Source organism: Gymnoscopelus microlampas (assembly GCF_963454915.1).
Source record: "Gymnoscopelus microlampas genome assembly, chromosome: 7".
Classification (NCBI taxonomy): Eukaryota; Metazoa; Chordata; class Actinopteri; order Myctophiformes; family Myctophidae; genus Gymnoscopelus; species Gymnoscopelus microlampas.
This window is the reverse complement of record NC_139944.1, coordinates 34,758,480-34,785,877: the sequence shown is the minus strand read 5'-3', so window position 1 is coordinate 34,785,877 and position 27,398 is coordinate 34,758,480. Positions and strand designations below refer to the sequence as shown.

At 41.5% G+C, this 27,398-nt stretch overlaps 1 protein-coding gene across 1 annotated transcript; it reads left to right on the top strand.

The window, feature by feature from the left end:
- The first annotated feature begins 392 nt into the window (after positions 1–392).
- pacsin1b (protein kinase C and casein kinase substrate in neurons 1b) lies at positions 393–26,524 on the top strand. The gene is made up of 10 exons (XM_084062431.1): positions 393–493; positions 9,593–9,715; positions 13,743–13,899; positions 16,634–16,869; positions 17,571–17,723; positions 18,414–18,589; positions 18,922–19,042; positions 20,161–20,285; positions 20,838–21,034; positions 26,400–26,524. The coding sequence occupies exons 2-10, from the start codon at positions 9,659–9,661 to the stop codon at positions 26,507–26,509; spliced, it is 1,332 nt and encodes a 443-aa protein (XP_083918557.1). The 5' UTR covers positions 393–493; positions 9,593–9,658; the 3' UTR covers positions 26,510–26,524.
- The last annotated feature ends 874 nt before the right edge of the window (positions 26,525–27,398 follow it).

The window sequence follows — 27,398 nt, the reverse complement described above, 5'->3', positions numbered from 1 at the left end:
GAAATGAAAGCATTGCTTTTTTGGACACTTTGAGCAGCCATAACTGGATACAAGTCGGATTTCTAAAAGATAATCTAAGGCTATAATATGACACAAGTCCAACTGAAGCAGCAGTATGCATTAAGTGCAAAACGTTGACTGCATATGATAACTGTATCTGTTTGTGTATGACTCAGCTGGTTCATTGATATCTGCACACGGGATCATGATCTATTTGTTTTTTGTTAATTCTCCCTACTCCCCCCCCCCCCCCCCCCCTTTCAAAAAGCGTTCCGGTGCTCCTGACACACGTCCTTACGCATGTACGCACGCACACACTCACACATGTGTAAATAAATGGGAATGAGAGGGAGTGAAGAGGGGAGATGGTGCAGAGTGCTGGAGGAACCCACGTGTGTGTCTCTCTCTCTCTCTCTCTCTCTCTCTCTCTCTCTCTCTCTCTCTCTCTCTCTGGAGTGTACAGCCGCCGCGTTGCGTTAATGGAGGACTGGGGGTAAGCTTTTGTATTACCGGCAGACCCTCTGTTCTTTCTTTCTCTCTCTTTCTCTCTCTTCCTCTTGCCCTTTGTCTCCGCATGCGCCCAGCTTGCTGCTGTGCTGGGGAGCTGTGGTCCATGTTGCCTGGTTGAAGAGGAGGTGCAGGGATTTCCCAGCAGCGTCTTCTCCAGGCATGAGCGATTGTTGTTGTTTTTTGTCGTGAGGTTGAGGTTCACAGGTTGTGTTGTGCTGGTTAAGAGGGGGCACTGTCACGAAAGCCACCAAGGGACGAGGATTCCAAACCTCAGAGGCTGCTTGTCTGTCGGTGTTGTGTGGTCCTCTTGCTGCTTGCTGTGTTGTTTTGTTTCCCTGCAGCGAGGAAGTCGGTAGTCTAGTGCTGTTCCATCACAAACAAAGACACTTCAGACGGAATGCAATTACCTTGTATTTTTAGCTGATAGCTCAAGGCACATGGTAAAATGTAAATGTATCCATTTGTACCATTTGTAGTGTACACATGTAACCAAATGGACCCTTAAGGTTACATTTGGTTACATGTCTACACCCTCTGAGGTAAATTAATACTCGTGATTTTACTGTGTATGCCCACACTAGACACTCGGTAAAACAATACCTTGTAGAAGACGCTAGTGTGTAATGGGAGGTGGTCTGTGGTGTTTGCTGTCTGTGAGCTGCATGGGCGAGGGCTGCTGCCCTGAACAAAAGCCCCCCTCTCATATCCAGCTAATGGATTAACCAAGCATGATAAACACAGAGATCTCTGCGTGTGTGTGTGTGTGTGTGTGTGTGTGTGTGTGTGTGTGTGTGTGTGTGTGTGTGTGTGTGTGTGTGTGTGTGTGTGTGTGTGTGTGTGCGCGACACACACACACACACACACACACACACACACACACCCTGCGTGCTCCACTTCAAATGAAGCAAGTGATGTTGAATCTCCATCATTGATCGATTGGATTTCGGATTGTATTCGGGTTCAGTGTGTCTCTACTCCACTCTGCCTCTCTCTCTCCCCTCCATTGTCAAAAGTGTTCCACCACCCATTGGCTACCAGTTGACCCAAATACCCATGCAGCTCGTACCCCTCCCCCTGACCCCCTATCCAAGCACAAGCTCCATCTCTCTTTCTCCCTCTCTCTCTCTCTCTCTCTCTCTCTCTCTCTCTCTCCCTCTTGTTTTCCTGTGTGAGACCCCCCCCCTTTCCCAGGGTTTATCAACAGGATCGGCTAATGTGTGAGCCATATAGCTTTGTTTATGTGTGATGTTTGTCAGCGGTGAAACAGTGCTGTGGATGCCATTTTGACCTGCTCTCCTCTATCCATCCAAGTCCTTATCAAGCAGTGGCGTCAGACAGAGCTACCACAGGCACATTTTCTATTAAACTGAAACTTTGCTAGTTTTTAATCTGAACATCATCTGTCTTGAGAGCTCGATTTCTGGGTACTGTAAAAGCTCCGCCAGTACGAGTGTTCGAAACAATCTGGTATTTTGAAATCTGTGAGGTTCAAGGATTGTTATAAAGGCTCTTGGCAATTTATAGGATAGTTATTTCTAGAGAGAGATGCACCTTTCTTTTGTCTTCATCTCTTTTTATCAAAACTGCAGGAATTGTGTTACTACCTACCTAATCTATGTATATATCTAGCAATAGAGTACGTTTCATAACAACGCATCTGATAAAGTAGGTTTTTTCCTTATCACCCATATGTATAGATACCAATGCAGGGCGAAACATCACATCAGTATGTATACAAAGTACCAGTAACTTTCAAAGGCGACAAAGAAAAACCAGACTCAGGACACAGGCAGCCATGGATGTAATGAAAGTATATTATTCAGAGAGAGAGAGTAATGGAAGGTTACAGTATCAGCCGGTGTTAACGCATCATCGGTCGTCGTCTCTCTCCGCCGTTAAACAGAGAAAGCACTGGACTTTAACAGCGTCCAGTAACATAAACATATGACATCATTGAAGATACATCAAGCGTCCAGCCGTTAGAGGTGTCCTCCTACTATTGGTGGATAGTGATGATTACGTCGTCGTCAGATGAGGATGATGATGGTAGATGATGAAGATGATGAAGATGGTGTGACAGTTTATCTTTGAACAACAGCGTCCACATGTCTCGAATAACACGTTGACCCCGGGTCTGACCTGTCACTGGTCAGTGATGACTTCAGTGGCGCTGAAGGAATTGTTAGCAGAGGAGAACATCGAGATACAGTGTTCTCAAAACAAAGATAACCACAGAACAGGCCTGTAACTACTTTGACCTTGCATACAGAGAAATAGCAGAATAGTACATGACAGAGCTTAAGCCAATATGAGCAGCTATTATATTAATTTGACATTTAAAGCAGGTTAAGGGCACTAGACAAATTATGATCAATCAAAATAACTCCATCAAGCCTACATCTTATCATGATTTGGATAGGGTCAAAGGGCAAGCTGATCAAGTCTTGTACCTTGTGACATTATTCAAACCAAATCAGACACAGACAAACCTTACAGTGACTAGGTAAGGACACAGAGATTTCAAATGACTTAGGGGCAAAAATAAATGGTTAGTTATTCAGATAACATACACATTTGTACTTCTTCAAAAGGACTGTATAATTTATTCAGATATTAATTCAAAATTGTACTTCTTCAAAAGGACTGTATATAATGGTTATTTATTCAATTAGGAAGCAAAACATGGTTATATTTCATGACATTTTAAGACACCACACAACAAAGTTTTCCCCTTGCAATTTGCAAATAACTTTATTATAATTCAAAAAAATCTCAGCTAATGTACTGTCCCAACAAACCTTTTCAAAACATGTTTAGATTAATCAATTTTCAGCACCGTTAATGACATTGGCAGCTTAGAGATAGAGTGAGAGACAACCGACCAGTCTGACAATTTCAAATTGAAATCTGACAAGACACCTACGTGTCCGATCCGATTCTGTGCATGTCCAGGAATAGAAAAGTTACCCTCCTCGTTGTGAAGCTGCGGTCCAGTGCTTTATTTAACAAGTCGACCTGTCGGTCCAAAGTATTTGAGACTGGAACAATACACTCCTGATACCTGTATTTATTACATCACTTTACACTTTATTTAGGGAAAAACTCACGTGGAATGGTCTTAAAACTCAAGAAATACTTGCCGATTGCATCATGTAGGCATGGGGGCATCAAACATCTATCCAAGACATTAGTTGAAATCTGTAAGATAGATGGAAATCAAATTTACTGTTTGGCATGAGACCTACAGTTGACTATAGTATGAAACAGAGTTTAAAACAGTTTGGAATCAAATTAAAGTTTTAGCCCTGTATGTCACAATTAGCAGGTATTGTGACATTATTGTTGTCCAGGAATTGGATTAATGGAGTGGCTTACATTCTCGTTCTAAAATGAAACAAAGACAAACAAAGCACATTAAACATTGAAATCAAATCATATTTAAATCAGGTATTCATCAAACTCCCCTCTATTTGACACCCATATATCTGTAATATAGTGTGTGTCAGAGGACGAATTTGTTGATGAGAAAGACTGAAAATCAAAAGAAAAAATGAAAAAATAAAATTTCAAACATTTTTTTTTTTTTTTTTTTTTTTTTAAAGTTATAATTAAAATATTTAAAATTAAAATATAACAATGAAAAATAAGGAATAAACATCTTTGTTCTGAAGAGTATATTAGAGTTAGGTAAAGTACACCAAAATAAATAGAAATTAAATTTTTTCCAAAAAGAGCAGATCTACCAGCTCAAAAAAATCTTAAGTTAAAATGATAAAATATTTTCAAAACTTTTAAAATAATTCAAAATGACTTTATAATGAACTTAATATTATAGTTATTTTTTTCCAATATTGATATTAGAACATATTGAATCGTATTAGGGTTAATTTAACTGAGATGGGTTATACATTGAATTCAATGAAGGAGGTCGTTGCCAAGCAACGTGGCAGTTAGGATTACTAACACTTCCTGCTTCCTGCAGAAGGAATTATGGGTACTTGAGTTTTAGAGACCAGAGTGGTAGACTAATTTTAACTGACTGGAAAATGACTGAAATTTGGACTAAGATTGTTAGAGAACGAGCAAGACAGACACACGCATTCAAACATTCACGCATGCCTGCATAGCTGAATCGCTCATACACATAGAAAAGAGAGAAAGATAAACAGAGAACTTTCACCTTACGCTCCCTCACTCACACACTGGCGGATCCACACAGAGAGAGAGAGAGAGAGAGAGAGAAAACAATCGTTCATTAATACACACAGACATACCGAACATACATATTTCAGCGACAAACTAATTTTGGAATGAGAAATATTTTATCCTGACTGGGTTCAGTATTACTTAATATTTTTCATTATATAAAAAATATTTAAAAGAATCTAAAACTTAGAATGTAAAACTTAGAATTCAAAACTTATTATTATGGCAAATGAATATAAAATGTATTATTAAAGCATTTAAAACTTATTGTTTAAAGCTCAATATATTGGATGGTTTAATCTACAGTGGTCAAAATAAAACCGGTCAAAGGAAAAAAATCTATATACGCTCACTCCTGCACCACCATGGCATAAAATACAGAATCTGGGTTCTGCCTGAGTCATAAAATACAGAATCTGGGTTCTGCCTGAGTCATAAAATACAGAATCTGGGTTCTGCCTGAGTCATAAAATACAGAATCTGAGTTCTGCCTGAGTCATAAAATACAGAATCTGGGTTCTGCCTGAGTCATAAAATACAGAATCTGAGTTCTGCCTGAGTCATAAGTTGTGGTACCAAAAAAATGTTAAAACAAAAAAATTTAAACCGGAGGTGGTGAGAGAAAGAGACAGATAAGATAGTAATCAATACGAAATCCACCGAAACAGATAAGGAGCAGGTAAGAAATCGCTGAAACAAATAAATACTCATAGAGTAAAAGACAGTAATTAATCAAAGCATAAGCTCACAATGAACGCAGGACCCCATATGGGAGTGTCCACTTGTGAACTTAGGCTGTAATAAATAAGATAGCCTGGCATCTATCTTGTGAACTGAAAAACCAGAGAAATAATATATTCATGCAGCACCACACAGACAAACCCTCCCCAAAAACGTTGAGGATATGTCTGGTGGTGTGTGATCAATATATATACAGAATGGACAAGCCAGAAAATAAAACGACCTAAATAAAGACCACTGTATTCTAAATAAGAGGATAATTTATGAGACATTCAGGGAATGTCCTCCCAGAAATGATGATAAAAATGTTTTACTTGACTGACTCCCTGGCGGAGCTGTGTTAAACAGGAATTTAAAAACAGGCATATGTATGAGACAAATAGTTCGGTAAAGACATTCAAATAAAATAAATAAAAATGTATACTCATCAGATCAAGGTTCACAGGGAGAAGTTACGTGGAGATCCCAATCACTGGACCATGGTAAAATAAAATAAAAAGATATACATACCAAATCAATGGTTCAGGGATCCTGACCCCGATGGCTGGACCATGTGGAATTTGAGACATGTCGAGAGTCAAGGGGCAAGTCCAAAGGTCCAGCGATTGCGTCCAGGTCCAAAACAAAATAAAATAAAATAAAAATGTGATACTGTTCAAAGATAACCTTCATCTGAATAGAAGTGATACATCGTTACACCCAAGGCTGGTTCGTTTGATACGTATTAAAACATGGTCTGCCAGGGGAAGAGAGTCTGACCGTACAGTTCCGGTCAATAGCTCAGTTCCCCCCGTCCACCCTGTTTTAAACATATGCGGCTTCGATCGGACCAATTGATAAAGTAGGTTTTTTCCTTATCACCCATATGTATAGATACCAATGCAGGGCGAAACATCACATCAGTATGTATACAAAGTACCAGTAACTTTCAAAGGCGACAAAGAAAAACCAGACTCAGGACACAGGCAGCCATGGATGTAATGAAAGTATATTATTCAGAGAGAGAGAGTAATGGAAGGTTACAGTATCAGCCGGTGTTAACGCATCATCGGTCGTCGTCTCTCTCCGCCGTTAAACAGAGAAAGCACTGGACTTTAACAGCGTCCAGTAACATAAACATATGACATCATTGAAGATACATCAAGCGTCCAGCCGTTAGAGGTGTCCTCCTACTGTTGGTGGATAGTGATGATTACGTCGTCGTCAGATGAGGATGATGATGGTAGATGATGAAGATGATGAAGATGGTGTGACAGTTTATCTTTGAACAACAGCGTCCACATGTCTCGAATAACACGTTGACCCCGGGTCTGACCTGTCACTGGTCAGTGATGACTTCAGTGGCGCTGAAGGAATTGTTAGCAGAGGAGAACATCGAGATACAGTGTTCTCAAAACAAAGATAACCACAGAACAGGCCTGTAACTACTTTGACCTTGCATACAGAGAAATAGCAGAATAGTACATGACAGAGCTTAAGCCAATATGAGCAGCTATTATATTAATTTGACATTTAAAGCAGGTTAAGGGCACTAGACAAATTATGATCAATCAAAATAACTCCATCAGCATCATTCACCAACACCAAACCAGGGAAATAAGAACACTCTTGGAAATGTTCCTAAAAGGGCTACAAGAGCACAATTCTTACTTTATATGCACCATTTTGCCCTGTATGTTTTTGTCTATATTATTTACATTTTATCAGAGGTTTGAATAGTTTTTTCACTGTGGATATAAATAAACAGTAATACTGTAAAATGTTCTACGTTTGCACTTCCTGTTCAGGCTGCTCTGTCAAAACTGCTGCATCTGTGAACATTAGCGATCATGTGTGTCATATTTGTTATTGTGTCAGTATTTGATGTTTGTTTGTTCTTTGGGCACACAAAAAAAAATGGCTATTGGCTTTCAAGGGGGTTCTCATGCTTTCTGCTTCCTGTCACACAGTGAAATCCCTTACGGGTCCTTTTGGGTCCATTGCTATAATCAATTATTATAACTGAGGATTTTACAGTGAGTATGTGACACCTTATAGCATCACACTGTCAGCATGCTTTGCTCTGTCTGCTGTGAGTGAAGACTTTAGCATTAGTCAACCATTGCTGCTGCTGCTTCAGCCTCATCAGCGCCTTGCTAAACCCAACAGTTCATGTCTTAGCTCATACTGCAGATTCACAAGGGAACATCTTGTGCCCTGGCTGGCTACACACGCACGCGCGCGCACACACACACACACACACACACACACACACACACACACACACACACACACACACACACACACACACACACACACACACACACACACACACACACACAGATGAAGTACGGATGAGTCAGACTCAGACATCAACGTCATCATATAAAGTACATCTACAGGTATGGAATCCAAAAGCTACAATATGTACATATCTCTCACACACACGTGTGTGCATGCGTGTGTCACAGTCATGGCATGCTTGGTTCAAATCGACCTCTAGTCGTTGTTTTTTTGTTTTTTGTTTGGAGAGAGAAAGAGAGAAACAGAGAGAGAGATTGGCAGAATATGCTTTGTGCTTTTGCCATACGTTGAGAGTGAATGGAATCGTTACTTCTGGCTTCTTCCTCATGGAGCTCAAGTAGGCTAACAGATAAGGTTGATTGACAATATCCATCCCAGAGTTCTACCAAAGCTCAACATCAAATATGAAATAGATAATACTTCTTCAAACTCAGTCGCAGGCTTGTGATGTTGAACCTTGTCACTGGATGTCTACAATAGAATTGGAAGTGAATGCTAACACATTTGGAAATTTCTATTTTATTCCCCAATACTGATTAACATGGTTTCTTATTCTATGTTCATAGAAAAAGTCTATGTTCATAAAAAAAAAAGTGTTGCAGCAATTAATGCAAGATATGTTTTTGTTTCTGAGACATAACATGATGTCAACAATACATTTGTGGCATTGAAGGACCTTGACTTGAAGAATCAGTGAAAAAAAAAGTAACACATAAGCTCTGAATGGATCAGGGGCTTGCTCTGGCACCTGTGGCTTGTTTGGTGCCACAAATCATGTAAAGACCACTGAATTCTGCCTAATTTACGGTCTGTCGTACGACGGTGTCACGTGCCGAAAATAGCAGGCCTAGAAGTTCACAAGTTCGACACCGTTCTTAGACAAAGTATAAATCAGGTTTAAAGTTCTTCATAGTCCCATGATGTCTCATATTTTTCCTTTTAAGTCCTCTCTTCACGTCATCAGACATTTTGTGCCCTCATTTCTGCATGAGGGCCATCATTATCTTCCCTGCAGCTATTGATTTCCCCAGGAGCCCGAGGTTGCTCTAATGAGGTCTTGAGATAATATTAGTCAGGTCTAGATGAAGCATGATTATACTGCCATTAGCATGCAGCTGTCGCTGTGTGAGTCGGCGGCAGTTGAAAATAAATGGCCAGTTATCAATCCTATTGACGAAGCCATCTTACAGGAGAACAGTCTACTGGAAGTGAAAGCACTCAGGTTATGAATGGTTGCAGGTTTATGAATGAGTGTCTCTGACCTCATATCGCAGTTGAAGTGTGCAGAATGCATGAGTGTGTACAATTAATCTTCTCTTCTCAGTCGGCTTATCTCTGACATGAGATTCATGTCTGCCTCTGATTTGCTTTGGTGCTCATTTGCAATCATGTAAAATGTATTGCATACATTTATTGCACCACTGTCTCTTGGCAGATCCAGCCTGTGTATTTTCGGAGTGAGCATCTTGGTATGGTGTCCATGGTATTAAGGAACATTTCCATCTCCAACACCAGTTCCTGATTGTATAATTTTATTAAATAACAATTTCAAATATAGTGAAAATAGCCGATCTACAAGCTCACAACAAATCACAGTGTGACGCGTTGTGGGCTTGTAGATCTGCTATTTTCACTATTTTTGAAAGATTTCTAAAGGTTCTTTTTTTATATTAAAAATGTCAATACAGTAATGCATTGATATTAAAAAGAAAATGTACTTTTAATACTTGAGTATTTCCTTGAGTATATACTTAGTCCACCACTGCTCCTGAACCACGTGTCCACTGTGATCACGATGCTCGCAGTCCCCGTTGTTGACTCTGCTGTGCTGTGCTTGTGTTTCCTCCCACAGCGCATGAGGAGCGCTACTCCGCTGCAGACCTCCACAGCCTGAAGCCACTCTGCCAAATCCGGGACCATGTCTGGAGCTTACGACGACGCCAGCCAGGAGGAGTCCACAGACAGCTTCTGGGAGGTGAGACACAGACATTTAGAACAGCCCTATGATGTAGAATGAATCTAGACTGCTGAACGATGAATTCCTGGGATGACAGTTTTGGCTCAGTCTTTACAGCAGTGGTTCTCAAACTTTTTCATGGCAAGGACCCCCAAATTGACACTTATTAGCCCACTGACCCCCATTTGAAAATGTATGTCAGGGACCCCCACTAGAGAAGATTTCCACGGCCATAGCAGTGATTCTCAACCATTTTAATTTCAAGGACCCCCAGTTTGATATGCATTTAGGGCCACAGGACCCCCCCATTTGATAACATTTTGATCTCTGGGACCCCCTGTACACTGTATAGTATAATCTGTGTTAATTTAAGTGTACAAATGGAACTAAATGGTTTGTACACTCTCAGAGTTACAGACCCATAAGGGTCCATTTGGTTCCTAACTATCAATCATTTGGCTGGGTACTCCCTAGAGCCCCCTTAAGGACCCCTGGGGGTCCCCGGACCCCACTTTGAGAACCACTGCTTTACAGGTCCAATGGGGGATGTGAGACAACCTTTTCAGGTTGGAGCTAAAGCTGAGCGGGAACTGCTGCTACATGATGAACTCACTCACTACTTCCAAACTACTTCCTCTCAGGTCACATATCTGGAAGTTGAGACAGCATGGGACTACTGTTACGGAAGAAGTCTTAAACCATTGGCAACACAGAATGGGAACAGACTTCACAAATTAAAAATGGAAATAGGAAATTGCACAGCCCCCATGAACTCTCAATAAACCTGTCTCACTCCTCTGAGGAGTGAGCTAGTTTGGAACAAGTCTTCCTCAGTTCAAAGCTATCATGGAGAGGGAAATGTCCAAGCCGTTAACTCACAATAAACCCCTAAACTCCTTTGGGACTGGATAGAACCAACCTATCTAAAGATTTGTTGTTGTTTTTTGGCATTTTATTGCTTTATTGGAGAGGGACAGTGAAAGTATGACGAGAGGAAGAATGGGGAGAGAGATGGGGGAAGACATGCTGCAAAGGCCGTCGGGAACGGGACGCGAACCCGCGGCACGCTGCTATTAAGGATTTTCAACCAGGGTGCCTAGACCGTGACGCCACGGCCTAGGCCAACCTTTCTAGATAAAAGCTAAAACACCCTTGGTGCTGAACTCTCATTAGAAACGGGAGGTGAGACAATTTGGGAACACCCCAGAGTCCAGATTACATCAAACAGGTAATGGTAAACCAACCTGACGAAGACCCGAAGGGGTCGAAACGTTGTTACCCTGTGAGCCTAAATAAAACTGGTCGCTGGAGCTTCAAAAGTGTGCGGACTTCTTCTTCTGTTAAACCAACCGCTAAGCCATGAACTCCCAGTAAACCTGCCTTTAAGCGATACAGTTTGTAAATGGACATTACACTGCTAAATGACGAACACTTAATGAACTTCAAGTAAGATCAGTTGCTTGATCCGGTAAGACAATACAGAAACAGCGTTTTGTTGCTGTCTGGCAGAAACCTTGTATATCCATGTTTCATTTGTTTATGTTTTTTTCATAAAGTTTCTTTCTACGAACTCATAATGCGTCTGTATTGTGAGCTTGAAGATTAGCAATTTTTGCTCTTTTTAAGTCTGTGGGTTTTTATAAATATTTAACCAATGAGAAGTATTAACAAGAGCTTGTGACTAAATAATAACTACGATGCATTAGATCCATTGGAACACAGGTTATTTTTTCCATTTCCTGAAAAGCAATCTGGGAACCAATTTGGTAAAAAAAAAAAGAAGATTCCCCCGTTGTTTCTGCCTCTGGGAGCACCACCTCCTTTATTGTGTAGAGACAGGAACTCGGTTTGGCCCCTCCCCTTTCTTAGTCTACTTCCTCCCGGGTGCTTCTGTGTTTATTCCTACTAACACCAACACTAGATGTTTAGGGCAGTGGTGCTGACAGATTCTGTCTTGAGAGATAAGATTACCTGAAAAGTAACGTTCCGACTTCCGCCTGACGATTTACTGATTAAATATATCGCTGTGTGACTGCTTTGTGCCAGGCCCCAGCTACCTTCTAGTATAGCACTTCTTGCTCCACAATAGCAACGTTTGGAATACGTATTTCCATGAGTCCTGACTCCTGACCTCATTAACTGCAGCACAAGTTTGACTTTTCAGTTAAAAATCTTTTTTTTGATGTGTGCTTCCAGCTAGTGTAATGATCACAGCTATGCAGTATGGTCTCTGAAGGGCTCCTGTCAAATTGCCTTTCACTCTAATTTATATTACCGGTGTCACTTTGCTCTGCAGCTGAGCTATTTAAAGGGAAAGCAGTGTCACATGGTAGTTGGAAGTCGTATTATGACTCATTTTGTTGAGACATTGTTGCCTCAAGTACATTGTCGGTGGGGTTGACTGCTTGACAGCTTCAGGGTGAATCGGGTAAGCTGTCATTCATAAAGAATCTTAGAAAAACAATGTTCATTGTCTTTCTGTAATTGTGGAAAGTTTTTGGAAATCCATGTCCCATGTACAATGATATGTACTGTAGCGCTAAGGCCAGCAAAGGCAGCCATGAAATGATATGTCTCTAGAGTTCCTGTCTCTACACAATAAAGGAGGTGGTACCCCCAGAGGCAGAAACAACAGGGGAATCCTCTTTTATTTTTTACCAAATTGGTTCCCAGTCTCACATATGACTTTTTTTTCATATCATGTTCAGATGGGATAGTACTATTTATACTATTTATTTCTCATGGTTCTGTTTTCATCACGTTCTCACTTGAGTGTATCACTTGACGTCTTGTGTATAGTATTGTCCAAATAAATGGAATAACTCTATAGATTCAGGGTTTATGCACCACTCACCTATTGCCGCACTCATATTAAAGTTATTTTCTCCCCACCCCAACACCACAGTCAGACAGGCCGTGTTTTTAGAAAGCAGCAGGGCCAGAGAACCTGTCTTCTTTCAACACACAGCACAGTGCAATCCATCACAGTCACTCACTGCACTACTGTAGTGGCTTGCTGCAGTGCTGCCTGCTGATAGCTGACTAGGCTGGCTTCTGCAGCAGTAGAGGATGGCATGGAATACAATCATTTGCCCTCCACCCCATTAGGGAGGAGGGCTCAGCTTAGTGTGTCATTTGCAGGGTGCAGCATGGTTGATTCTGTGTGTCATGTTCTGTGGGACTATGTACGATGTGTAATGCAGCAACATTGTTCAATGTGTTCAGAGTGGTGTGAGTCTTCTGTGAGTCTTCTGTGTGTGTGTGTGTGTGTGTGTGTGTGTGTGTGTGTGTGTGTGTGTGTGTGTGTGTGTGTGTGTGTGTGTGTGTGTGTGTGTGTGTGTGTGTGTGTGTGTGTGTGTGTGTGTGTGTGTGTGTGTGTGTGTGTTACTTACTTACTCACTCATACACACACATGCGCACACGCACACGCGCGCGCACACACACACACACACACACACACACACACACACACACACACACACACACACACACACACACACACACACACACAAACACTCTGTCACTATCTCTCTCACTGTCTCGCATACAATCTCCTCTATATCCATCTGTTTCTCCCCCTTCTGTGTTACTCTTTCTTTCTTTCTCTGTCTGTCTGTCTGTCTGTCTATCTGTCTGTCTGTCACTCTGACTCTGTCTGTTTCCGTTGCTCTCTGTGTCAATGGAGAGCTGCAATTGATACCCCCAGCCCCTGCTTCCATTGCATAACTGTCATGCACCCACACAGGCAAGCCCCTCCCTCGCTGTGTTTCCTCACAGCCGAATCAATGCATCAGGTTTCAAGCCCTGCAGAGTTCAGGGCTCAGAGATTAGAATGAAAACATCTCTACTGTAATATGTCAAAACTGAATAAATCATTGTAATGTGTTATAACCCCCCCCGCCCCCCCCCCCCCCCATTATCTCATACTGACTGACCAGAGAACACATGCCATTGTAATTATTGAGTGTACTCGGTTTTGTTTAATTTGACTACACTTCATTTGAATGTGCTCTGACCTGTTTTTCAATTTGTTGTTTTTTGAAAGGTGGGAAACTACAAACGTGCAGTGAAACGCTATGACGATGGCCACCGGCTCTGCAATGATCTGATGAACTGCATACAGGAGCGTGCCAAAATTGAGAAAGCTTATGCACAGCAGCTGACCGACTGGTCCAAGAGGTGGAGACAGCTAGTGGACAAAGGTGAGTGAAAGAATCACACATCACTCTATTGCCCAATATGTCAATTTAACTCAGAGAGTGTACAAATGTGTCCATTTGGTTCCATTTGTACACTTTCAATTCACACTGAGGATTTGACTGAGACATTTTCTTTGGCATCTCGTGCCGTGACAACCCGGCATGGAAACATAACTGACACAAGTCCGCCAACAAGGCACACACACAGGACTCGCATTAGTTCAATGTTGTATGAAAAATTGTGCAGTGTCCAGTGTAACAGCGGTAGTCAAATACATGATACATTCTTTATTGGGTAACAGTCATGTACAGGTATGTACTGAACACAACATTTAGCTGGGATGGTGTGTGAAAACACATTACATAAGTAATATTGATTATGGTACGTATGCAATCAATATTACGTATGCATACTGTATTAAACGTTGCTTATACCTCCACTAATAGGCAGAGCTGTGCAACACATTAGCACATAGGATGCTTAAACAAATGTACTTGTACCGCATCAACGTGTCTTACTTTTTGTCTGATTGTGACCTTGACCTTTTAACTAAGATCTTAATCATAATCACTCAGTTCCATTAAATCCTACGATCTGTTCTCAAATTTTGACCATGACTGTGACCTTGACCGTTCACCATTTTGACCCCAAAGGTAATCATCTCTTTGGGGATGATCATTCCCTCCTTGTTTCATGAAAATCTGGCCATCTCTTCTCAAGGTATCTTATTAATAAACAAATTAACACAGGAGCAAGTACATTGCTGCAGGCAGGGTAATAAATAGCAGACTTAAATTAACAGAGATTTGCAGTATTAATGAGGGATAAGTAAAGTACCATTAATAACTTAGCACTTAAGCAGCACGTGAACAAGTGTACAGGCTGCAAAGAAGCATAAAAGTCCCAAGGGTAAAGAGTTAGTTTTGAGGGTCATATAAAACTCACAGGTGCAATGTAACTAATTGCAAGGACTTTTGTTAATGAACAACTCAAGTTAAACCAGAAAGCACTACCTGGCTTAAGATGATTGGACCACTCAATAGCAAACCACTCATCAGCCCTACCTGGCTTAAGCTGATTGGACCACTCAATAGCAAACCACTCATCATTCACACACCCTAATGTCAGGCATTTATGGCATACTTAGCTCACTGTCAGGCTGCTCTCCTGCTGTTGTTCAGTGACTGTTCTGTTCTCATTCATCAGAATCTTGCTGCTTTATTCGCCCACCTACTCCCTAGCTCCACTGCTTACATCTGCTTTTTTGTATATTTGGTGGATAATGTTACTCCTGACCAGTCTATGCACGACACGTGCATAAAAGCAGATCTACGGCCCTATCTTGAGCGCTGCACCCGTTAATTACGCTCAAGGCAGCTGGTGCTGCCCCTTAACGGTATCGTACGGTGGTGCTACCTGCTAGACATTATGCCAACTCCCTTATTTGTGCCTGGAGGTGTGGCTGATGGGCGTGTTGTTGCGCTATCCCTAAAATTGCTATCGTGTGCGCACGCGTATGGGAAAGCGCATTGTGGGTCCTCAGGCCACTCGCTTTGGGCAATGGGCATGCATGTAAGATCCCAGAGCGGATCTGAAAGACTCATATTTCACTCACAATTTATGAGACATTATTCAAAGACATTATTCATTCATTAACCCTATGAAATAAAATACAAGTCTACCGCAGTGTCTTCTTGCCTAGAAATGTGGTCATGGAGTGTTTTTTCCCCCTCTCTCTCTGTCTCTCTCTTCAATACGCAAGAGTCACACAACATTTTGAGGTCTTCCTCACTCCTAATTCTCAACGAATCTCTGTGATTCAAATGTTCCTATAATCAGCAGAAGTGAGAGTGTGAATTCCTTGTGTCAATTGTGTTTATGTACGATTTTAGTCTATTCAAAGACAGTGATTTGTGCTGCGGAGTGCCATTCGCTCCAAACCACACACTTTGATTAATCCATTGCGCAGGAAATAATGGACGGATTGTAATAATATAACATTCTCTATAATCAGTAACATGTGGGTGCTAATTATATGTATCAAATATAGTTTTATTCAAAGGCAATCAAATGTTAGAGCCTATGATGCAAACATCGGGACGTGTCTAACATTACATAGGCGACTCAATGCACCGGCACTTCTCAATTAAGTGATTGTGAATGTGATTGTCATTACAATTTTACTGTAATCCATAAAAGTGTGACTGTTAATTCCTTGTGTCAATAAGTTGTGTTTTTATCAGCAGTTACCAGTTAAGCTTATAAAAGACAAATACAATGTTGTTTGATCTGCATTTGCTATAACCACCATAGACCATTCAGTTTAATTAATTCAGAACACAAGTGATTTCTGTAATTTCAATGTGTGACTGATAATTCTGTGTATCAAATATTATATTATTCCAAGGCAATCAATGTCGGACTGCCTCTTCTATGGCCAGAGAGGAAGAGAGTGTACTATAGCACTGGGCATAAGGCATAGCGCAGCCGGCTCATAAAGGCAATGGCACCTGGCACGCTGATTGGTTTTATTAATGTAACGCCCAAACCACACCTATGCATAATGTAAGGGGTAGCGAAGGTGTTTCAGGAATAAGGCTAGAGGCACAAGATAGCAAAGGGAACGCCCCTTGCGCAATGTTAAATCCCCAAATAGTGGGTAGCGCTAAATTGTAATTGTTTGTCTCTGTCTGTCTCTCACTCTCTCTCTCTCTACCTCCCTCTGTCCCCTGTCAGGTCCCCAGTACGGTACAGTGGAGCGTGCTTGGTTGGGGGTGATGTCGGAAGCGGAGAAGGTCAGCGAATTGCATCAGGAGGTGAAAAACGGCCTGATCAATGAGGACTTTGAGAAGGTTAAGAACTGGCAAAAGGACTCCTACCACAAACAGATGATGGGAGGCTTCAAGGAAACCAAGGAGGCCGAGGAGGGCTTCAAGAAAGCCCAGAAACCATGGGCCAAGAAACTGAAGGAGGTGAGGCCAGCTGCTATTTAATAACCGCTTTGTAAGCATCAGGAGAGCTTAGGGGGTCTAATTTATATATGTTTCACGTTGACAGTATTTTCAGCTGAATATACTGTATGTCGTTTTTGTCATATGGTATGGATGTTCGACAAAGTATAAATTAGGAATCTGTTTATTTGCCACGTATGTACGCAAAGTTCCTTGTAATGAAACACTGATACAGTATGTACTGATACCAATTGAAGGCTACTGTCATACAAATACCTTGGTATCTGGTTAGATGAAAAGTTGTCTTTTAAAGCACTTAATAAGCATTTTACTTCAAAAATAAAACAATCATTTTCTTGAAAGTAAATTGTTGACGCAACATTTTTATCCGTTTTAGATTACGATGATAGATCACATACAGTTTATGCACTCTGCTGCTTGCTTCTACACTAAATCCTCCTGATCCAGTCTAATATATCATTGTGCCGTTATAGATTTGTTATGACAGATGGGTTTAGTTTAGTCAAGTGTATCAGAAATTAGGGTGGCCATCACAGGAACATAAGACATTGTATTGTGTTTATCTACAAAGCACTACTTAATACATGACATGGCTATCTTAGCTGTTTGAAATACAAAACAAATATCTACCTTTTTGCATCAATGCTGAATGTTGTGTTTCCGTGGGTTTCAATTTCTCCATGGCACCTTGCCCCCATCAGCTCGAGGCTGCCAAGAAGACCTACCACATGGCCTGTAAAGAGGAGAAGCTGGCTTCAACCAGAGAGGCCAACAGCAAAGGAGAGGCCGTCCCGGCAGACCAGCAGAAGAAACTCCACGAGAAAGTTGATAAATGCAAACAGGAATCGCAGAAGGTGAGAATGTGCGATGCATATTCTTATTTCTTATATAATGCAAGCCTGATGACATATTGCAATGTGTGTGTGTGTATGTGTCATCATCAGCATGCAAGAGCTCTGAGACACAATCAGGCAAAGAGGAAATCAAATCAACTGACAGGCTATTTTGAGACCCAGGCTACGAGGCTGGAGACTCCAATATATAGAAGGCAGAAGAATGCAGAATAGTGTGGCTAATGTGCCCCCCCCCCCCCCTCTTGATAGCCTCCCACCACCAACACTAATACCAACGGTCTATTCTTTGATGATATTGCTTTCAACATTTAAAACCATCCTTTTAATCCGTGCTGGAATGCAAGAGTATTAGCCTTTAACGAAAGTTCATTTAATTCTCATCCAGCTGGATGAAGAACTCAAAAAACACCACATAATCACCTGAAAATGCCTCTGAACTCCATTTAACATTCATATAATGACTCGGAAGTGATGGCTTTCAGCTTTTTCTTATCTTTTCTTTTTTTCACAACTAAATATTGAATAAACTGTTTCTGTAACAGTGACTCCTCAGGTTAATGAAAATGTATGAAATACCATATTTAATATTCATTGTGATCATCACACAGACATTGTAAGCTATACGTTCCCTTGTGGTTTTGTTTCAATATTGACATCATACTGACTGTGTTGCTTACTGTCACGCCACAGGCCAAGGAGAAGTATGAGAAGGCCCTGGAAGAATTGGGCAGTTGCACCCCACAGTACATGGAGAACATGGAGCAGGTGTTTGACTCGTGCCAGCAGTTTGAGGAGAAAAGGTTGAGCTTCCTCAGGGAGGTGCTGTTGGACATCAAACGCCACCTCAACCTCACAGAGAACCAAAGGTTATGGACTTTAAAACGTTGTTTTCATGAGCATAGTTGTGACTATCTGTCTGTCTGTCTGTCTGTCTGTCTATCGATAATAAACATTATGTAAAGTACATACATTGTCACACCATTATCAAAAGGATAAAACGCGAAAAGCCGGCGGGTTATTTCCATTGCGGTCTACATTTGTCATGTGTATGATCGTTTTGATTCTGCTATAATCTTATTGTTACTTAAATAAACGGAACTTGGAAGTAATGTACAATACATGTATACACACTTGGTATCGATATACATGTGCACCAGTACCCTCTAGCTAACTGTAACTCTTCCCTGTGTTTCTGCAGCTATGCAACAGTGTACAGAGACCTTGAACGCAGCATCACGACAGCCAGCGCACAAGAGGACCTCAAGTGGTTCAACAACACTCATGGACCTGGCATGCATATGAACTGGCCACAGTTTGAGGTACAACATATTTGACTACTACATACACTGTACTACAATAGCAATAGTTACAGTGCATATCGTAGGCATCATGTAAAAACTTTGTATTATTAAAGTGTCATTTTCTTCTTCTACCTTTTTGACTTTATAGATACATGGAAAGCCCTCATTCACCTCTATGTAGGGCCTACATAGAGGTGAATGAGGGCTTTCCATTTATCTATGGAAACATTGTAGGCTATTATTGTTTTATGACTAGTAAGGTCTATTAAAACCATTTGTATTTCTATGAAAATGTGTTGATAAATGTAGCCTTTTTTACACTACAATACTAGATATAGTGCACTACTGTACATAGTTTACAGTTGTTTACTGTCCCAGAAAGCAATACGCAGCAAATAATCTACACATCACCTGCATGTTTCCAATGCATGGAGTTTCCCTAACCTGGAGACATGAGGCTTGAAATTGTTTTATGTATAAAGGCAAATAAAGCTGTTTTGTGTTGTGATCACATTTGAGAACCAAATGCATGTATAACTTTGATTGATTTAAGTGTTGCCAATGAAATCAATGAAACCAGTCTTCACTCAGTATGAGTCAGCATTACACAAACGTAATGCATGGGTTTTTATTGTCGTACAGTACACTGTACAAGTATATATATTGTGAGCACTGACCAACACCAAGAGGTGTCTTCCTCCCCAATGGGGCGTTTGAAACGGAGTCCTTTTCCAATGCTTTAGTATGAAACTCCGGAGGTTGCCTACAGGAGGAGAGACAACACTGATTAGAATACACCCAGCTAACAACATCTATCTAAGAACAGTGGAGTGTGTTTGTAGCTTACCGCCCGACGCTGCTTTCCTCTCCCAGGAGTTTGAGCCTCTGACCGAGCAGGGTGGCTTCAGTTTTAACCCTGGCTGATCAGTACACAGGTGTCACTTGCTTGAGTAGACACAGCAGTCATCATTTCAGTCTGATTGAGGAGGTACCGGGGAATGTACCGCCCCTCAATCACCCTGCCCAGGGTCAGAGAGCTCCACTTACCCCTCTGAGGCCGCATGTCAGGGCGAGCCCACAGTGACACTCCACAATATGTAGGCTCTTCTGCATCATGTTTTCCTCCTGTCCTGCAGGAGTACAATCCAGAGCTTACCCACAACATCAGCAAGAAAGAAAAGGTAAAGAAGAACAATGATGGAATCACTCTGACTAACGTCTCAACACCTGTAGACCATGCTCAGTCTGGTGACCAGGGAAGGTGAGGATAATGAACACTCTGTTGTGTTGGATTATGAACATGTAGTTTTATCACACTGTCATATCCGGAATGTTAATTTAACTCAGTTAAATTAACATTTTGTTGTGCATTCAGTGGTATTATTTTGTCCTTTGTACTGTGTTAGGGTTACAAATATACAGTCCAAATAGTAGTAGTAGTAGTAGTAGTAATATTAAGTTATCATCATCATAGTGCTAATATTAGTAGTAATTGTAGCAGTAGTAATATTGTGGGTAGCATTTTCTTGTTCGTTTTCGTAAAGGTACAGTAATAGTTAGCCACGAAGCAAATACAAAACTATTGTATCTAGGCTGTCTGTATGTGTAGCCCACATATTAATCTGTCTGCAAACTTAATACACGGTCTGATCATCAAATTACAACACAAGGCCATGCACTTCATATATGGTGCAATTTGGTGGTCAAAGTTCAAGGTTGGCGGCACAATGAGCCATCGGTCTCAACTATGCACACCTCTAGATTGCCTTTGTTACGGTGGTACTGATGTGATGCTGAAACTTCTCTCCCGCAGTGTAAGCAGTTATGAGAAGAACCAAGCCTACACAGGCTCCACAGAATGGTCAGACGAGGACCAGACGGCGCCTGACTCGGGCAACGACACCAACGGAGGGCCCAACCCCTTTGACGAGGACGCGGGGAAAGGCGTAAGAGTGAGGGCGCTCTACGACTATGATGGCCAAGAGCAGGACGAGCTCACCTTCAGTGCAGGTGAGAGTGGAGGGTCTGTACTGTAACTAGAAAGTCACAGGTACAATCCTCGCTAACAAACAACACAAATAGACCCCCATCCCGCTCAGTTATTATCCCTAGAACAATAGCATCAGCAAAAATGCCTAAAATGCCAACTAAGCATAATCAATGGCCAAAGAACAGACTTAATATCTTATCGTTGCTGCCAACCACTATTTTCTCACTGATTAATGTATGTTTGACAAGTACTTGGAACACAAGTGTGTACTATTATGGGACATTGGCCAGTTCTGAACACAGAGAATGCAAAGAACAGACTTGCGTCCTTGCGAAGAATGTATTCGTCAAGTTAACTTTGAAAGAATGTTGTCTCAAGTTCATGAGACCATTGACCGACTTGGGTAGCACTTTATAATAACGACCGTTATAAAACATTTATAAACATTTATAAGCAGTTTGTAGACAATTAACTAATCATGAACAAACTGTTTACATCCATGAATGATTATTATGGTTAAAAATCATTTATAAGGTATTAGTAAGTAGTAAATTATTCTTGAATAAGCCATTTGTATACATTTGTAAATGATTATTAAAACATTTGTAACAAAAATTATATAATATTTATAAGGTATTTTTAGATAAATATCTAAACTTTGACAAATTATTTATATACATTGGTTAATGGTTATGAAATATAATGGTTATGTATAATAACATTGTAGAACATTTAATGAATCATTTAAACTTTATTTACAACACATTTAAACATTATTTCTACTCGATTTTATTCATCATTAGATAATGTCATTGTGTAGGAAATCATTTAGAATTTTTTTTTTAAGTGGAATATATTGAGTTTTTTGTGGTTTATAGGAAATCTCTTAAACATGTATTAAGACTTCATAAATCATGTGTTAAATCTTTGTTGTAGCCCAAGGCATTAACAAATAATTTCTAAAATTAGTTTCTAAATGTACAAATCAAACAAATTATCTGCAGATCATTCTTTCCACATGATCAATTTTACTTGTAGGTAATTTGTGGAATGTATACCTCCATGTTTGTTCATGTTTAACATATACTTTGTAGAACATTCCTAAAAGATCTATAAATCATTGGTACTGTAGATGTTATTATGTGCCCTAATCTAAAGTGAAGACAATTCATTATTTACGACTGTCTGTTAATGTAGACTTTTACTTTTTTTTACAAAACAATTACAAGAATTATCTTTCATGTTTAGCAAATGATTTGTAAGACATCTGTAAAGAATATATAAACCATTTACAGACGTTATTGTGTGCCCTGTTCTGAAGTGAAGACTATTCATTATCATTACATGTTTAATAAATGATTTGTAAGATATTCGTAAAGAATATATAAACCATTTGCAGACATTATTGTGTGCCCTGTTCTGAAGTGAAGACTATTCATCATTGTTTAATGTTTAACAATGATTAGTAAAACATTACACAATTTGGGATCCATCCTGTGACATCAAAAAGTGGCAGAAGTAACGGTATAGATAGAGTACAACAGTATAAAACAATTTATTAAGATATAAAATGTTACAACTCTTGGACACAGCACACACACTGACATTTAAACATAGAAACCAAAAAAATGTAATGCTAGTATCAATTAATTAATGAGTCCATATCAGTGTGGTTTGTGTTTTGCATTTTACTGGACATTCAGCAACTGCAACAAGACAATTAGACACATTTCTGTCCAGTCTGCATCACACTACAATACAAGATGTATTGACTTCCTCTATTACTGACAGCTAAATACTGTAACTGGACACAGAATATACATAACAGAAATAACATCACATTTAAACAAATTCATTTTAGACAATATCACATAAATACATGACATCAAATAATTCTGTTGTTTCCAAAATAGCATTACTATTACAATGAGGTAGAAGGATTTCATTCATCACAACACAGAATCACAGAGTAGCAGCTTGGGGCCTCTGCAGTACCTCTCAGTGCAAGTTAGCTTTAGCTGCTAAGCTAAGCATGAAGTAGCATAATCTAACTATATAAATGGCGAGCAACTTCCGCGCCCTCGGTGGTGACACCCCACAGCTCTGTGATCGACTAAACACAACACCGTCAGACCACATGTCGCCAACACTGTCGCCACGGCGGGCGGCCTGAATTTACGTTTCGCGTAGGGCACCTGGCATGCCTCACTACACCGTTCCCACCTCGCAACATAATTAATTCTACTCACCAAATGTCGGACACAACGGAAGTGGAAGCAGCTTCGTACCGTTTACCGTGCGCACGACCTCATCACCACAACAGCAGGCAGCCGCTGCGGGTTTTTTTTCCTTTTTTTCCTAACTTTTTTTTTGGTCACCATTTTCTCCAGGCACCATTTCTGGTGTAACGTCGGGTGTTTCTTTTCACCAGCCAATCACCTTTCACGTTGCCACGTCCGTTGCCACGTCGCGCTGACGTACGCTAAACAAGCGCTGCCGTGCGCACAATGCAAACGAGCCCAAAGGCGCGCAAAAATAAGCCGACCATTGCTTAGACACAAAGTCAGACCTGGCAACGCAGCCTAGGCCAATCATGTGTGAGAGATCTACAAGCTATGGGCCAGAGACGCCACCGTATCTTAGCAACAACTACAGCGCTCACTGTCATTGGTCCTGTCACGCTAAGAGCAGTCTCCAGACAATGGCATCGCAGACAGCTTGCTGTTACTGCTGTAGCCATCACAGGCAGTTGCAGCACGACGGACAGAGCGCTGTGATAGCTGCCATGTCGCTAACGCTAATCTGGTTGTCATGCCTGCAGCGGCTGTGCAATCACTTTGTCAACAATGCACGTTCGTGTGCTGAATGTCTATATTGCTGCTCAGTTCGTCCATTGTACATGGTGTATGTTTGTGTGTGTCTTCTGGAGAACTATGTAGATCCACAGCAACTACAGTAACTAACGTAATGGCAGGACCGCCACGTGCAACGCATGTTAGGCTGCATTATGCTCATGTAGTAATTTCAGATAATTTCGCTCCGATTACAGCAGTGTTTATCAACCCTTTCACGCCCCCCCCCCCCCCCCCCCCCCCCCACAAATACACGTACTTGATCTGGGACCCCCCCATTCTGTTTGACTCCGTTCCACAAGTAAATATTGTGAAAATAGCCGATCTACAAGCTCGAAACGCCTCACGTTGAGAGGCTTCGTAAGCTTGGAGATTGGCTATTTTCTACATGATTGCCTCTTTCTTACATTCTTTGCCAATGTGGCCCATGTTTTCATAGCATAGTTCATTGACTACTTCTGTTGCAGAAATGGCCATTTCCTTTACTTTCGCTTTTTTATTGTCTCCGCCAGGCCGAAAGGCATGGCGCAAGACTATGTTTCACCCCCTGTCCGTCCGTCTGTGATAGCTAATCTCTCACATCGTTGACTTGATCGCAGCAAAATAACAGCCCGATGTGGAGAGTCAGTGAGAGCTGGATAAACGACGTAAAATGTGTCAAAAGGAGTCTGTACGGCTGTCGATAAATGAACACATGACGTCAGTGGGAGAGGAGATATTGTGTCTTTTGGACAAACAGCAGCGTGGTGCTGATGTTTGTTGTGTCAAGCAGCTTAATGTCAGAGTGTTTGTGTTGGAGCGCCTCAGTGCGGCTGCAGAGTTCATGTGCAACCTCTTCCACAGAGACACAGAGACACTAGAAACTCTGCTGGGGAAAAAAAAACTGCTGGGCATTGACTTTCCTATGGACATTGATCTACACACTGCAGGTATATCTGCTACACACACAACATCAAACTACACACTGCAGGTATGATGCAGCGTTTGCATTACAGCCACCATGCCAGCGTAGTTCCCATATGGTTTCAAGGTGGGCTAAACCATATGGACCCCATGTCAGCAATGTCAGCGGCATCCACTTCAGTCCCAACTGCGATGCCCATGCAGGCTATAAGTAGCTTCTACCTGGCCCTTAGGTGGGCCCCAACTAGCCATGTTTATGTGGGACCAAGGCGGGTCCTAACTGCGTTTGCCCATGCAGGCTTTAACTGGGTTCTACCTGGGCCCTAGGTGTACCCTAACCAACCACAGTGCAGTGCCCATCGCTCCAATTGTTGTGATGTCAGGCCTCTCAATACTGCACATTGGTGGAGGAGGAGGGGCCGCAGGGCGACCGCACACATCGCTGAACCAATGGTAGCCCACGGATGTTTCCTCTGTGGATTTACAATCTGCCCCTCTATGCCACATATCATCCGCACTACAGGGTCTTCACTGACCGAGCCACGGCCCCACTCACCCTCATGACGCTACGCCACTTAAACGTGCGGCAGCATGCGCTGGGTTGCCAGGTTTGCACAGCCTGCGCCAGAAACAAGCAACCACCTTCATGAAAAAAAAAAAAACACCGAAATGGTCCGCAATGTTCCAGGGGTGTCCCCGCGCGTCCCAACACTCCACAGGGGGTCAGTGGACCATCAGGGGGTCCGCGGACCCCCTGAAACATAACAAATATTATTTCTTCAAATTTTTTCCTTTTTCAAAAAAAAATTTCCACAGTTTCACTCCGGCGATTTGGGTCCCCCAATATACACACGGCCACGCTGGGCCCCGTGCGCGGCTGGGGTTGAGGGGGGCGTAGCCCCCCGAAACTCTAGTTACTCATAATTATGCTACTTCATGTGTGTAAGATTACCCATTGTATGTTACCTCACCTGCAACAAGACAGTTTAAACACATAAAACATGAAATAGACTTAAAAACCTGAATATGAATAATTACAATGCTATTTGTATTGTTTATTTCATTGTAATTATTCATATTCAAGTTCTAGTAGATTTAGTGGCAGTACAAGTTAAATAGCTAAAAAGATAGTGAAAGGAGAACCGGCTGGCCGGTGGGCGGGCCAGTGGACCAGGTCGTCACGCTCATGTCACCATGACTCAGCCATTACAATATAAGGAGTTCCCAACGTAGCTACGCCCAAATATAGAGTGTGTTGTTTAACCTCCAATCCATACATGGGCATAAAAGGGACAAGGACTAACACATACAGAGATCTCCATATGTGGCCATATTGGTCGGATCGGTGGTGCGACGCAGGTGTGAGGGCGCACCTCACACGTGTTTACTATTATGGAACATTGGCCGTTTCTCAACACAGAGAATGTCAAGAGCAGACTTGCGTCCTTGGCAAGAATGTATTTGTCAAGTTCAGAAGAAAGTCCTGGGTTTTGTTACACAAGTAGACTATCACATCTGAGGTTCTCTTACATTAACATTAGTGTCCCCCCACATCCTGGTCCAAACCTGTTGCTTCTTCTGTTTTGCTTCACGGGCATCCTATTTTTCTGTCTCCCTGTTGTGATTAAAGGGGACGAGTTGACGAAGCTGGAGGACGAGGATGAACAAGGCTGGTGCAAAGGTCGCCTGGACAGCGGCCAGCTGGGTCTGTACCCGGCCAATTATGTGGAGCCTATCTAAGGCAATTGTATGGAGGACGCTACCTCATTGGAGGGCTAACCCAGACTGTACTGTCCAATCATAAAACTGCACATCGCCAGAGACTTGAAGAACAAAGCTTTTCACGGTCAGGCACTCTGAGCTAGCTGTCCTCATCGCATCACACACAGGAACTCATGGCTCAGCACAGACAGCAGAGACCACATACAGCAAATGACATCCATCAGTTCTGTTGTACATTGGGGTTGGGACCATATCCTCTTGAAAACCATGTCAATATACAGTACATGCACCAATACCACAGAAACAACGTCCTTGCAACTGAAGGGAAAATATTTTGGTATGTTTTTTTTTTGTTTTTGTTTGTAGCTGTGTTCCAATTTCAACTATGTAGCTGATATGCCATACAGTATGTTTCTTCATAATTGTATTGATATGGTAATACGTTGTGCCTGGATAGCAAGAATGAGCTATGCATTGTGCATTCATTGTATACTGTATATATTTTGACAACGTTTTCTTTTTCTTTTTTTACAATCTGGATGCTTGTACAGACTTTTTCTTTTTGCATTGGATTCAGTGTTGAGTTTCCCCTTTCTCCTTGCAGTTTGTTGTGTTTCTGATGTTTCCCCATACAATCGCATGTGTTACCAGTCACTAAATGTATGTTCAGTACAGACACTGCTCAATAATCTCTAGACTAGTGTTTCTCAATGGGGGGCGGTACAGCCCCCCAAGGGGCGTACAGAGAAGTTCAGGAGGGGGGGCACTAGGTCTAACCATGATACTGACATGATACTGACATGATACTGGCCGTGATACTGACAGTGATACTGGCATGATACTGACCATGATACTGACCATGATACTGGCATGATACTGACCATGTCTGACATTATACTGACCATAT

Bases quoted from the DNA above. Each gene is read 5' to 3' on its own strand.
- pacsin1b (XM_084062431.1), top strand. From the start codon at position 9,659: ATGTCTGGAGCTTACGACGACGCCAGCCAGGAGGAGTCCACAGACAGC. The intron at 13,900-16,633 runs GTGAGTGAAAGA...GTCCCCTGTCAG, and splicing joins GAGACAGCTAGTGGACAAAG to GTCCCCAGTACGGTACAGTG. The intron at 16,870-17,570 runs GTGAGGCCAGCT...TGCCCCCATCAG, and splicing joins GGGCCAAGAAACTGAAGGAG to CTCGAGGCTGCCAAGAAGAC.